Here is a 14,578-nt window from a genome sequence, read left to right as displayed (position 1 = left end):
CTTAGTGTATGCATAATTATCGAATACCATGGAGACACAGCGGATACAGCCAGTCGTGTAACGGCAATTCCCGAGTATCCCCGAGTGAGCGTATGTAGCGAGTCGGATATATTTCCACCAGCTCGGCTTGAGCTCGTTCAGTGATACCATATCTTGGGTTTGAAGAGTTGCTGCGGATCGGCTCCGTTATAGGCCGTGCGTTACTTCCATCACGTCCTCCAGTGAGCAGAGTTAAAACAGTTCGACTGGTCACCTTCTAACATGGCTGCAGTGGGGGTAAATGGCAACTCTACTCCAGTGAGAATTTCGACAACTATATGAAAGCCATCGGTAAGTAGTTTTCCGTTTATTCACCATTTTTTCGACTTACATTGCAAGTTTTAAACCTGAGCCGTAATGTCGAGTTAGCATGAGGCTCACACTGTATGTATTGATTATATTCAATTCAGATTATTACACTGTTAAATTGCATTTTCTCATGTATAGGAACATTGTATTGAGTACAAAGGGATAGGACAGGTATTGGATTGTTGTATTAAGTCCGCTTACCGTAATAGGGAGGGGGTCATTTCACAGCCCGTTTTGTGATTGGGTTTGGATTGCCATTTCTTTTGTCAGGGTACTATGATTGGTTGGTTGTCAGGTCTGTTGTCAGTGTACTGCGAATGGGTTGGATGTCAGGTCTGGTGTCAGTGCATATTTTTATTGAGTAGTGTGTCTGTTGTGGTGTCAGTGTAAATAGCGATTGTAATGTAATGCTTTTGGCTAAGGGGCATGATATCTAGTGTCCGTGTACTGTTACTGGGTTAGGGTGTCATTTCTGGTGTCCCTGACACAGTATTTCAGTGAAGCAGCACTGTAAATATGGCAACATCAGTATACCTCCCGTTACAAGCACACAGTCCTAGAATGACATCATCAGTCAAATAGTCATTCATTTAAATCAGTTTTTTTGTTACCAGCTCTAAAAGAGGCAAGGCCGATTTTCTGCATACATGCTGGCAGTATTGCAATCCTTAGCATCTAGGCGTCGAAAAAGACATTCGTATATCAGCAGTCAATCAAGCTAGAATACCATGCGAGAAATAACTGCGCTATGTGAACGACTTAAGTATAATTTCGTTTCACAAAAAGGACAGTTTTACTTTTCACGCAGCCGTTTAGCCAGAATAAACACTTTCGTCTAATTTCCAGATTCGCTTTTTTCGATGGGAAAGGTGTAAGAGTTCCGTTTTTTTAGAGTAGTACATTATTTCTTGCCACCGACTGTGATTTATAACACCCTTTCTAGAAGCCCTCTCGCTTCGCAGGGTGCTCTTCCGCTTAAACAGCTAGAAATCCTGAACTGCGAGATGGATATGCCTTCCACGTACTCTGAGTATTTGTGTGTTCGCACTATAGATATTCGTAATATTATTAACTACCAGCATTTCCACTTTCTATGACGAAAGAAAATAACCCAAACTCTCTGGACCAAGATGATGTTTTGAGTTCAGCTAGAGGAAAAGTTCCAGCGTCTATAAAAAGTGATGTATTTAACGTAATGACCCAAAGCCTTTGATGCACGCGGTTTGCTGTGTCACGAAAGATGAGGTTTATATCTCCGAATCTAAATATTTAGACTGGCGTTATTTGAGCCTCATTACGATTCAGCGTGAAGATGCTCTCAGCCTTATCACATACCCCCTGTACTCAGTGTGTTTTTACAGCGTCTGTGGGATTATACACATAGACGCTGTAACCATCATATGTAGAGAAACTCTTGTACGTAGGTTCATAACGCTTATGTCTACACTTAGAGGTAGTATCCTCTTTTTCATGACGGTAAGGCGTTCAAACCTACCTCCCGCATGTGTCGTGATGAACATTGTTCATAAAAGAAATCAGACATACGTGAGGTTGCTCCTTAAAAGAAGTGGTAGTCATGACAAATATATCATCTTAATAGCCAGGACGGGTGAACCTTCAGGCTTTTTGAGAAACATTACCTTGGCCAATTTCGTCCTGGAGACTCACGCCTGATTGTTACTAATCAAGCAACAAACTAAACAAACAGAGTATAAGTTCTGCAGAAGGTAATAATTTGCTCTGGTAATGCACTGATAGAAGATTTTATACGTGGATGTCAATTTGTTACATTCAGTTAAACATAGGTGCAAAGGACCTTTTTACATTTGTCTTTAAGGGTTTACCATTGTCTTCCGTATGAATGTGAGAAACTAAATTGGATGATAGAGTATAAGTTTTGATTTATGTAAAAAAAACAGCCAATTAAAAAAAAAACAACACATGAGATGATTTCCATTATTTAATGAAATAAATGTGACATCAATATTTCGACTAAAATTAATTTTGATCATCTAGAGGTCTGTTTTATAAAACTGGAATAGCGCCGTGAATTACGATCAGCTCTTTGAATGTGTTCCTGGCAAACAGACTGGGTGTGATCCTCCATAATCCTGGAGCTTCGGATTGCAAAAAAGATGTATGGCGTTATTTTCTTGCACTGAATCACAGATTCTGCCGAGATTGCTGAATACTCTCTTACGAAAAGCCCATAACTTTGTTTACATCTCGCGGTTGGTCATGGCACCGTATCAACCCCGGGGATCACGTTTTCTTCTCATCTTATTGCATACTGCGTATAGCAGATAACGTAGACTGCACCTGCTTGCGCACTCATACCCTCAATGGGCTAAACTGTGCTCGCATGTACCGGATTTGATGAAGTATATAACTACTAGTACTGGTAATATTATATTGTATTATCATAGACTGCGAAATAGCAGGACAGTTGCAATGTATGTGAGGTTTGTGTTATACTGTAATGACTTAATTGGCCCAAATTCTGGCTTGGCTCAAAAGCCGCATATCAAAAAAATCGGGGACTTTGACTGCAGGTTACATTAGCATGTGTATATGTCTCTCTCTATATATACATATATGAGAAGTAAATTTGTTATATCACTTAGGTCCAAGGCTCAGCTGACATGTTGAAAATGTGTTGATACTTAATAGGTAATCTATACTCTTTCATAATGTTGTCTAATAAAACCTGGGGACTAGTTGTTTAAAACTGGACTAGCATTTACCGCGGTATTAACATTAGTGTGGACTGAAGTCCCAATCGATCCGTATTAGGTTAGGAAAGGAAGGATTAAAGCCTTGCTTAACTATTAAATGCAGAAAATTTATTAAACCAGATTCATGGGATATGCTGGTATGGATATACTGTCTGAAACAACCAGTCAAAATGCATTTGTTTGAAAATAATACGTTTTCAAACATCACCCAAGATGTTCACGGAAAATGTTTGAGTTGCTGCCCCAACGGATGTAGTAGATCCTATTGCAGTACCAAGGGCACCAAACAAACCTCCATCGAGCACGCCCAATGGATCGGAAAGGAACTGCATGTTACTTCCGGTGTAGAGTACACACTTTCACAGCAACCAAGGCACAATTTAATAATAAACTCCCTTTTACCGGATTTTATTCCAGTCCAATTCCATCAGACGAAAAGCCAGAACAGCATCACTACATAGCCACTAGAAGGTGATACATAGCCGCTAGGAGGTGAAAACATAGCCACTAGAAGGTGATAACATAGCCACTAGAAGGTGATAACATAGCCACTAGAAGGTGATAACATAGCCGCTAGGAGGTGATAACATAGCCACTAGAAGGTGATAACATAGCCACTAGAAGGTGATAACATAGCCGCTAGGAGGTGATAACATAACCACTAGGCGGACAGCACGTGTTCACAAGTAATGAAATCCTCCATCCATATATTCTCTCCACAGTTTGCCAGTTGAATGAACATTTATTGGAATTGCTTTTTGTATTCATTTCATTTATTCATTCACCAATATGCCATATACAGATGTATCAATACAAGACAATATTGGCGGGAATGAAGCTCCACAGAGCTTGCTCTATCCCAAATTATTACAATAAATTAATATCGATGGCGGATGCCAACAAAACTTAACCATGTCATGAGTAAATTGTTATACAATAACGCCCCACCATTGATGTCAATGCCAGGGTGGTTAAATATATCGGTTTACATTTACGATGACGGGTAACTCTCCAATGACGGTCGTATAACAACGAAAACAAAAAGATGAGTTTTTCCCAGTTAATGTATGTGTACATTCCAAACCTAATGAAGAACACAGGTGGTACATGACTGTTAAGAGGGACTACCGTCTAGGCATCGAAACAGACATTCGTATACAATTCGCCAGCCATAACGACTGTTCAGAGTCAACAATGACAGGACCAGTTTCCAGAAGTCAGGATCAAAACATTCGTTAATATTAATTTACTCCGTATCTTTATTTTTATTTTCTGTGTTTCAGTGAAAATAACTTTCATGCATTTACAAAGACACAGATCTGCATGACGTTTTACAGCACCCGTGATAGCCATCGAAAAGAACACAATCCAAAAGCATGACAGTGAACAATAATAACGGCGTCGTAACTAAAGCAGGATGTATTTCCTGCTATAGAGCTGTTTATGAATAACATAACACCCATCGGGGCTATATTGCATAATACATCTGCACGCTAATGAATGTTCCAACTGATATAACAACAATACGTTAATTATCATGATTTGGGGCAATGCTCATTATTACCAGATCGAGAAGATTTGTTTCATTTGAATGAGTTCTACATGACGAAATATACCGGATATACTGGTAGGGTTAACAAACCTATGTTGACTAAAGCGTCCTGCAAACGTATTATCCCGTGCCTGCAGAAAGAGTTTGATGAATGTTCATTATTTCGCGGTCATGGTGATGTTACCCCAAAGAGTCGCGTTCTTTATTTCGATGTGGCAACACGCATACTGAGTCCCTGCTGACGAATGTCATTTTATACCTAACGAGAAATTCCCTGCTTTTTAATGTGTAAGAATCAAATGATATTTGTTAAGGACTGCGTTGTCATGAGAATATGTTTACTTCACAAACATAATCTGCACTTTTTGCGAAAAGGCATACATATATTATATTAAATTGCCATCCAGTAGAAGGCGAACTTTAGGTGATGAACCGGAAGTCCATCACCCAGAAGTATGCAAGTTTCTTATAGCTAGTCTCCATGACATTTTACATTTTTCCTCCATCTCTATGCGGAGTTTCGGTTTTAAGGTGTGGCCAGTCCTTGTAGCAGCCGTTTACCGTTAGATTTCCCATGATTTAGTTACCAGTTTCAACCCAACAGGTTGGCATATTTCTCCACCAGGTGGCGTGAGCTTCTACAAATTATATGACATGTATACTGTGCCGTGGTGACCAGCTATAGGGAAGTTGCATACTTCTAGATAATGGACTTCTGGTAGAATGTCAAAGAAAAGAACACATTTATACTACCAGTACCTGAAATGAAAGAATTAAATTAAACGAAAGAGCTATAACATCTGTATGGTAGTCGTCATTTTCTATACAAAATCTCCATAAACGATGTAATCTGGTAAAATGGCAACTTAAAGGAGATTTCAAAGCCTTCGGCGTTTAGTTATTAAATACTAAAATAACAAGCAATACTTGCAGAAAAGGTATTTTTTAACCTTAAGTATACCTCTTTCATTTAACGTATAGGTTGTATACACGTGTTCTTTTATATACTATCAGCTGACTGGTAGCTTGCTTGAGGTGTTTCTGATGTAAACGATGTCACGTAACACTAAAATTAATCGAACCAGAAAGTGCCAGTATCCAAAACCATTCGATCTGCAATTAATATTCTTTCAACAACAACGCCCTTAGAACATTTGTATTAATGATGAAGAGAGTCCAAACACCCTTCGACCTACACCCGTGTTACCCCACTCTCCATATTCCCACGAAGTCGAGATGGAAAATTCCAGCATCACTGAGTCTGTTTATCTACTGTCCCAGGATAGTTTATGTTTCATCAGTAATAATTACACGACATCCGGGCATCACGCGAGAGCGCCATCTGCCGGAGGGCATTTTGTTTGATAACATCAGGACAATGAAATTATAATCCATGTCAAGTACTTAGTGGCATGCCTGTTACATTGGCGCCGTGGGTTCAAGGCTGCAGTGGCAGAGAATGACAGGGACGACAAGAGAGAGTGGAGATGGCAGGGGACTGCAAGGGATACACTACGGCGACCGGGGGGGGGGGGGGGGGTGGTATGGGCGCAACTCAAACCTGGCTAATCGTCTATTGACCACTTAATCAAACTCCAGTCTGCCAGCATCCAACAATGAGGACTAATTGTAAATGACACTTAAAGTAATTACCAATATATATATTACCTCGATATAATTAGTATATTAAATACAATATGATTATCGTCAGCTACAGATGATCAGCTTTTATCTTCATGACCAGCTTTTATGGTGTTGTCGCCAGCGCAATTCTTCCCCCGACTGTCGCCAGGAATGCTTGTACTTCCCTTCGGAATTTGTTCTCTGTATGAGCCATTTACTCTTCGCCCATCTGCTTCGGTATAAAATTTCTAAATTAAGACTTTAAATTCGGTCTTGTGAATCTTATAACTATGACAAATTTCGCACTTTATATACTTTCTTTGTTATTTGGATGTTTGGGTCAAACGTTGTTTTGGGAACTGACCTTGCCATTATTGACTTGGAATGCTCATTTTGATTGACGGCTGATATACGAATTTCCAGTCTGACACATAGAATAATACTTTTAAAACACTCTTACTTGATTGTGGGTTTAATACTAAGAGAAACATTTGAACATGTTTTGTTAACTATATCAATGCTATATGAATAAAACCCTGGGATGACCGAGAGTTTAAAGCGTCGGTCTCGATCGTATGAGGGAGATACGGGCTCTGTCCGTGATGCGCCAAGTTTGACTTTTAACTCGGTAGGCGTTTGGCAGTAGTGGAAGGCATTGGCCAGTCGACATAATGTCAGTATAACATCCAGTCTGGTGGCTTCGGTATGGCGTTCAAGCGAGGCAGCGCGATGAATACTACGGCACTGAGATCATAAATGTTGCCACATGAATGCACTAATCTGTTCCGTTTAGTACCGAAATAGTGCCGAAAATGACGTGTGAGGATGGGGAAATGGGAGTGGGGGGTGGGTTGGTGGTGAACACGAAGGAAACCAGCATAACATACATCACAAGGCCTAACCTCTTCATGTAAGATCTGAATACTCCATGTAAGATCTGAATACTCCAAGTAGAGTGTTGAGGTTCCTGACGCTGACGATTCACCCTGTGAACAGTTATCTTCTTCAGAGACTGTTATATTTTCTGAAGGTTTCTGCGAGCAGTGTTATGAGTGGAAGGGTGTTAATACTAGTATTTTGGTTACACCGGGGTATACTGGCTGCGTATTTGTTTAGGGTCCCATATAGGCCACGACAGGTGTTGAATTCACAAAGCATAAAGGCTTACCTCTACACTGCCCCTCGCCCCCCGCCCCCCACTTATGCTCGGAGATATCTTTCGGGTTTTCGCTTTTGTCTTGGAAATCAGGCAATGTGCCTGACAACATATAGACAATATATATATATATATATATATATATATATATATATATATATATATATATATATATATATATATATATATATATGATAAGTACAGTTTAAAGTCCACCATAAAAACCCCAAAACATTGATTACCGCAAATATCTGGGTTGGATTCGATAGGCATCAACACAAAAATTGTTATGCAGCCGTCGACGTAAACAAACGTTTTAGGCCAGTAATCGGAATAAAACTATACTCAACACAAACATACAGTTTTCAAGAAAACAAAAGCCGAACAGTTTTCAGTGATGTTGAAGAGATACTGGGAATTTTCCAGGCGAATGAGTGAAATTAGTACCGGAGGCCAACCTAGGAGACCGAATCCACGCAGAGTCTTATTCCTTTTCATCATCGTCAGAAATTGGTGACTGCTTATTTTTGACTAAGCCCGCTCTAATATATCATTTTGTACACATTCTTAGTTATTGATGGATTATGTTGAAAATTGTTTCGGAAATTGGCCTTGCGATTATTGACTCGAAACGTCCATTATGGTCGACGGCTAATGTCTCCTTCGACGTCTAGATTCTACTCTCATTCCTGGCCAACCATGGCATGAATGAGAATTTCTTGAATACGTTATTAAATCGGCAATCATTTTAAGAAATAAATATTTTTTACTGTTTTATTAGGCGTAAGTCCTGAAATGGTGGAGAAAGGGAAGACTGCGCTGGGTGAGGCAGCCAAGCTAACGGTAGAGTTCACACAGAATGGGGATGACTGGACCATCACCACTACGACACCCCTGGGGTGAAGAAGGTCGCCTTCAAACTGGGACAGGAGTTCGAGACAACCACACTGGACGGCAGACCTGTCAAGGTAAAAATGCAACAACAACGACAACAGCAAAACTACCAACCACAACAGCAATAACAGAAAGAGTTGCCCTATGCGTGTCTGCACAGACTGTCAGATTATTTTCCCTAGTAACATGAATGAAACCTGAGAATATCCAGTCGCGTATTGTTTTAAGCAAATCTTTATAGACGTTTTATAACAGTACTTAACATTTTACGTCCAGTTCTAAATTTAGTTTAAGGTATATTTAATTTATTCAAAATTTAGTGTAATTAATTATTTGGTGACAACATAGATGTATTTATGATCATGTTACTTGTCAATAACGACTTTATTACACTTGAGTGCGGCGTAAAACACCAATCAAACAAATAAATCAATTAACCAGGTAATATATATTTTTTTCACAGTTAGAATTTCCTATGATTTCAGTCAGGTGAAAACTTCTCTTATTGCACGACGTTAAACCCCAAGCACTCACTCACTCTCTTATTGCATTTGTATCGACAGGTGGTAATGCAGGAAGAGGGCGGAGACCTGGTGGAAGTGCAAACTGGGGACGGATTTCAGTCACGGAATACGAGGGTTGGGAGAGGCGACGAAATGGTTGCAGTGAGTAGCTGTTAATACACAGTGTTTAGTCACGGAACACAAGGGTTGGGTATGGCGACGAAATGGTGGCGACGAGTAACTGTTAATAGGGAAGGTGTAGCCAGAGAATACGAGGGTTGTGAGAGGCGACGAAACGGCTGCAGTGAGTAGCTGATAATATACAGTGTCTTGTCACGGAACACAAGGGTTGGGTATGGCGACGAAATGGTGGCGACGAGTAACTGTTAATAGAGAAGGTGTAGCCAGAGAATATGAGGGTTGGGACAGGCGACGAAATGGTGGCGGCGAGTAACTGTTAATAGAGAAGGTGTAGCCAGAGAATACCAGGGTTGGGAGAGGCGACGAAACGGCGGCGGTGAGTAGCTGATAATAGACAGTGTCTTGTCACGGAACACAAGGGTTGGGTATGGCGACGAAATGGTGGTGACGAGTAACTGTTAAAAGTGAAGGTGTAGCCAGAAACACGAGTGGTGGAGGAGAAGAGAAAATGGTGGTGGTGGTTAGCTGTCTATAGACAGAGTCTAGTGACGGAACACCAGGGTTAACAAGAGCCACGAAATTGTGGTAGTGAATTACTGTTAATAGAGAAGAGTGTAGCTGGAGGACACGAATGGTGGAAGAGGCGACGAAATGGTGGCGATGAGTAGCTGTTATTGTTATTGAGTCTGGTCCCGAAACACGAGAGCTGGGAGAGGAGACCAGATGGTGGCGGATAGGAACTGTTAATAGAGAATGTATATCCAGAGAACACGAAGGTTGGGAGAGGCGACGAAATGGTGGCAGTGAGTAGCTGATAATAGACAGTCTAGTTACGAAACACCAGGGATAGGAGGAGCCACGAAATTGTGGTAGTGAATTACTGTTAATAGAGAAGAGTGTAGCCAGAGGACACGAATGGTGGGAGAGGCGACGAAATGGTGGCGATGAGTAGCTGTTATTGACAAAGTCTGGTCACGAAACACGAGAGCTGGAAGAGGCGAGGAAATAGTGGCGGTGAGGAACTGTTTAAAGAGAGGTTATATCCAGAAAGCACGAAGGTTGAGAGAGGCTACGAAATGGCGGCGTTAAGTAGCTGTTAATGGCCTTGGACTACAGTCACGGAACAGGGGGGGGGGGGGGGGGGCTGAGAGAGGCGACGAAATAGTGGCCAGAACTAGATGTTAATAGACACGGTCTACAGTCACGGAACACGAGGGTTGGAAGAGGCGACGAAATGGTGTAGATGGGTAGCTGTTATTGACAGGATCTAGCCAGAGAACACGAAGGTTGAGAGAAGCGACGAAATGGTGGCGGTGAGTAGCTGTTGGAGAGGGTCTAGTCACGTGACAAGCGGGTTGGGTGAGGCGACGAAATGGCGATGCTAAGTAGCTGTTAATAGCCAGGAACTACAGTCACGGAATACGGCAGTAGGGCGGGGTGACGAAATGGTGGGGGTGGGCAGCTGTTAATAGACAAGGTCTACAGTCACGCAACACGTGGGTTGGTAGGGGCGACGAAATGGTGGCGCAAAGTAACTGCCAATCGCCAGGGACTACAGTCACGGAACAAGGGGGTGGGAGAGGCGACGAAATGGCGACGCTAAGTAGCTGTCAATAGCCAGGGACTACAGTCACGGAACACGTGGGTAGGTAGGGGCGACGAAATGGCGGCGCTAAGTAGCTGTCAATAGCCAGGGACTACAGTCTCGGAACAAGGGGACTAGGAGAGGCGACGAAATGGTGGTGGTGGGTAGCTGTTATTGACAGGGCCTAGCCTGAGAACGCGAGGGTTGAGGCGACGAAATGGTGGCGGTGAGTAGCTGTTGATGGAGAGGGTCTAGTCACGTGACAAAAGGGTTGGTTGAGGAGACGAAATGGCGATGCTAAGTACCTGTTAATAGCCAGGAACTACAGTCACGGAATACGCCTTGAGAAAGGCGATGGAATGGTGGCGAATTGTAACTGTTAGAAGACAAGGTCTCCAATCGCGAAACACGAGGGTTGGGAGAGGCGACGAAATGGGGGCGGTGTATAGCTGTTAATAGACAGGGTCTAGCCGGAGAACACGAAGGTTGAGAGAGGTGACGAAATGGTGGCGGTGAGTAACTGTTGGTTGAGAACGTTTAGACATGGAACAAATGTCTAAGCAAGTGAGCGGGATGGGGAAATGGTTGCGCTGAGTAAATGCTGAACGCTCTTGGTTGAAATTGAACCTTGAACCCGATTTGATTGTTCAGCAACAATCCAGAGGCTCGATCAAAACATGGAAACACACCTACAAACAAAAAGAAAACACGTTTTCATTCTTTGACCAAGCTCTAGTATATAGAGCTAACGAATCGGTCACCTGCCTGTTTCCACTCTTGGTCGGGACATTCCAAACAACATGGTTACCAGGCACAATGATAACGCATTCACATCAGATTAGTCGAGCAAAGTTGGTGCGTTTATTTGCTCAACGTGTTTGCAGACTGTCAACGGACATAAATCACTTGTGCTAAGCATTAGAAAAATGGTGAGAGAGAGCGGTAACGTGATCCACTAACGGGATGCAGCTGTTTGTGCATTCAGCCTCACTTTTCTGAATAGCTTATCACAAAATCTGACACGTCTGTACACTGATTGTAGCAAACTATTCCAAGGCATATCCCCAAGGCCGTGTCCTGCTGGAATATGTTGTTTGCTTTGGATTGAACGAGTGAATAAAAACTGTTGGTGGAATTTACAACCACTATATAGAGTTGCTGTACCTGATTACACGTTCATTCAGGAGTTCAAATCCAGTTTCTGTCATTTTTTCTCAGTTTGTCAATTGTACAATTTTTCTCCTTTTTTAAAGCATGCGTCACGCCATCATATTATTTCTGATTAAGTCTTACACGCAAATTATTACTTTCAATATTAAAAAATAATATAAGTCATCTTGAATAAATAAACACCTCGACATCGCCACACTTAAACGCATGGAGCCACTGGAATTCTGCCCAGACTCTCTTAACAACATCGATATTACCATATCGATTTTGCGAAACCAAAGATAAGCTCTTCAGCTTTATAATTTTTTCCGAATGGTCTGGAATGGTGATTATTCAATCGGACCATCCCAGGGGCATTACTGCGTCGTTCCTCAACACGCACCACTCAGATAACGACCAAAGGTATTAGGCGCAGGGATTTCAACCGCCACATCACAGGTGACAAATCAAACGCAGGTTTAATTCCGCTCGGGAGAAAAAGTGCCAAAGCTGGAGTGTTCTTGGTCAATTTTCCATTTGTGTTGTCTGGGTGAGTCAAAGTTCTGACCTAACCGTTGATTATATGCGGTGATACAGCTCAAAACATCGGAGATCTGGTACTAGCAGTCAGACTGGGAGACTAACCCTTCTGGGAAATAGGACCTTATCGAGCAAGGAAGAATTGTTAAGGATTACAAGTTAGGGGGGTAGTTGGGTGCGAGAGTTTTGGAAATAAGACCTAGCATGCCCAGAATGTGTAAATTAATGCACACGCTACTAGGGAGTCAATGAAAAAAAATCATTTTACATTTATTGTAATACGTTGACTGTAATATTTTAACATATTCGCCCGACAATATGGCTGTAATATTGCCGATGTATTGACAGCCTTCATTCCTTCCATTCAGATACTGTTCCGACCTGTATGTCACGAGTTCGAATCCAGCTCCCGCTGACTTCAGAAGTTGTCCTTTTTTTTGTAGTTGTTGTTTTTTTTATATAATTTTTATAGCAAGTTTTAATGGTTTCCTCTCCAATAATCTCCCACAATATTGATTGTCATATAAATAAAATACCAGTCAGACAATAAATCTTTCTTAATTCCTGAACACTTAATATGGTTCTCTATTTTCAGACGATGTGCGGAGGAGGTGTCACGGCAACCAGGAAGTACAAGCGAGTCTAACCCTGTGTTTTGCCGTAGGAGTAGTCTCCCTTCACTTATCTGCAACAGCCAATATCTTGACCAAACATATTTACTTTGCTTGACAGAGGGCGTTGTTCTACAAGTAATCACACTACGACAGAATTACTCTAACTATACCAGGGCCAAGCATTTATACAGACATGTATATGTCACAGTAGACGCAATGATCTTGGAGCTAAATAATGAATTTGAAGGGCATGACTTAGCGCGAATCAACTTCAAAAACTGTTAGTTAACACCATTTCAGTATCAGTGAATGAATTAAGGTACAAATTCACACTAAAAAACTTCCACAGACCTTCTGTATTGTAGGCATGGGTTTTATGTTTAATGTTAAAATAATGGTTTCCGCTGAAAACTTGAAGGAATATGTACACGTACATAAAGCCATTGTTACGTAGTTTCTTGAAGTTATATCCTTAAATATAGACGAAACAAATAAACCAATAAAGAAAAAATAATTTTTACATAGAATAAAATTGCCCCATTCTGTAGCTCAGATTTTTTCATTGCAGAATGCTTATTTATGATGCTTTTAAATAATTTACAATGTGTACAAGTATTCGCCTATTTCTTGATGCATGGTTAAAATGTATCTAATTCCGAATGTGTAAATCTTTTTGTTTTAAAAAAAGAAATATGATGATCATTGACTTCATTAAATGGAAGGTAGCCCAACATTCTCGAATTATCTCTTATCAACTTCAAATGGGAAGACGGTGTGAAGAGTATCGAATATCACAAAAATGCGTTTGTCGATATATTTTGTTTTGTTTGTTTGAGAAGTGTTTAACGTCGCTTTCCATTCTGTTTTGTTCATTTCTCGACTGTGACCTCGTTAGAACCCTTAAAATGTACTCTGTTAAATCAGAATTATAGAAATGAAAACGAACTGGTCCGTTTCTTATAACGAAAAAAACCCAAACCAGGAACGGATTCTTCCGTTAGATTAAGAAAAAAATACAATCCGCCATCGACCAGGAAACGGATTTAACGAAAGATTTTTTTAGGGAAACAGAAGACACCAAACATGATACCCCACCCTGTAGGCTTGTACCACATCTGTGCACTCTCTATTGAGAGTCAAGAACAAAATACCAACATTTCTGGTGTAAAAATTTGTGGGGGAAAACGAATAGGATTGAACCCTATTTTCACGACCAGCCTCATACTCCTTACAGCGCATGCGCGCTCCTACGTTGGCTTTACGTTGCTGACACCACTAACAAATTTGGTGCAAAAATCTTGAACAACAATACCAAAGTCACTGGGGTCATAATAATGAGGCAGGAAGTGATGTCAGAAAACACTATGTTTCAACCTTTGTGTCTATTTATATCTGATACATGAGCATTCTTATTATCTAAAGTATGTATAACATGATTCAAACGGACACATGAAACGATTTTGATTGATTAAAATGCTGACTATGGCTCCGCGTGAGGACATCAGTGGTGAGGCTAAGCCTAAACAAGCATACATCTGTAGCACTGGCTCAAACCGTCAAGACAGTCAATTAGTGGCGATAAAGTAAAGCGAGCGTAAGGAGCCGCCGCATGTGCACAGCATAAAGTATGGCCAGTCCAGCGCCCTCACCCAATCCGCACAGTGTACTGTGCTTTGGCGAACCAGGCGAGATCAGAGTGGAATGTTCCAGCAGTGCTGGTATCAAACTCCTAGGGAGC

The 14,578-nt window shown here is 41.3% G+C and overlaps 1 protein-coding gene across 1 annotated transcript; it reads left to right on the top strand.

Annotated features, from left to right (window-relative positions):
- The first annotated feature begins 219 nt into the window (after positions 1 to 219).
- On the top strand, positions 220 to 13,137 carry LOC135476788 (uncharacterized). Its single transcript, XM_064756920.1, has 4 exons — positions 220 to 330; positions 8,196 to 8,382; positions 8,872 to 8,973; positions 12,822 to 13,137. Exons 2-4 carry the CDS (start codon positions 8,274 to 8,276, stop codon positions 12,953 to 12,955), a joined length of 345 nt encoding a protein of 114 aa, XP_064612990.1. The 5' UTR covers positions 220 to 330; positions 8,196 to 8,273; the 3' UTR covers positions 12,956 to 13,137.
- Positions 13,138 to 14,578: the final 1,441 nt, after the last annotated feature.

This window comes from Liolophura sinensis, chromosome 10, assembly GCF_032854445.1.
Source record: "Liolophura sinensis isolate JHLJ2023 chromosome 10, CUHK_Ljap_v2, whole genome shotgun sequence".
In the NCBI taxonomy this organism is placed as follows: domain Eukaryota; kingdom Metazoa; phylum Mollusca; class Polyplacophora; order Chitonida; family Chitonidae; genus Liolophura; species Liolophura sinensis.
Note: the sequence above shows the minus strand (reverse complement) of the source record. Positions and strands in the feature narration are given on the sequence as shown.

What these genes read in the sequence shown, in the direction of transcription:
- LOC135476788 (XM_064756920.1), top strand. Translation starts at nt 8,274, where the DNA reads ATGGGGATGACTGGACCATCACCACTACGACACCCCTGGGGTGAAGAA. An exon ending in TGGACGGCAGACCTGTCAAG is followed by an intron (nt 8,383 to 8,871) that starts GTAAAAATGCAA and finishes TTGTATCGACAG; the next exon opens with GTGGTAATGCAGGAAGAGGG. An exon ending in GAGGCGACGAAATGGTTGCA is followed by an intron (nt 8,974 to 12,821) that starts GTGAGTAGCTGT and finishes CTCTATTTTCAG; the next exon opens with ACGATGTGCGGAGGAGGTGT.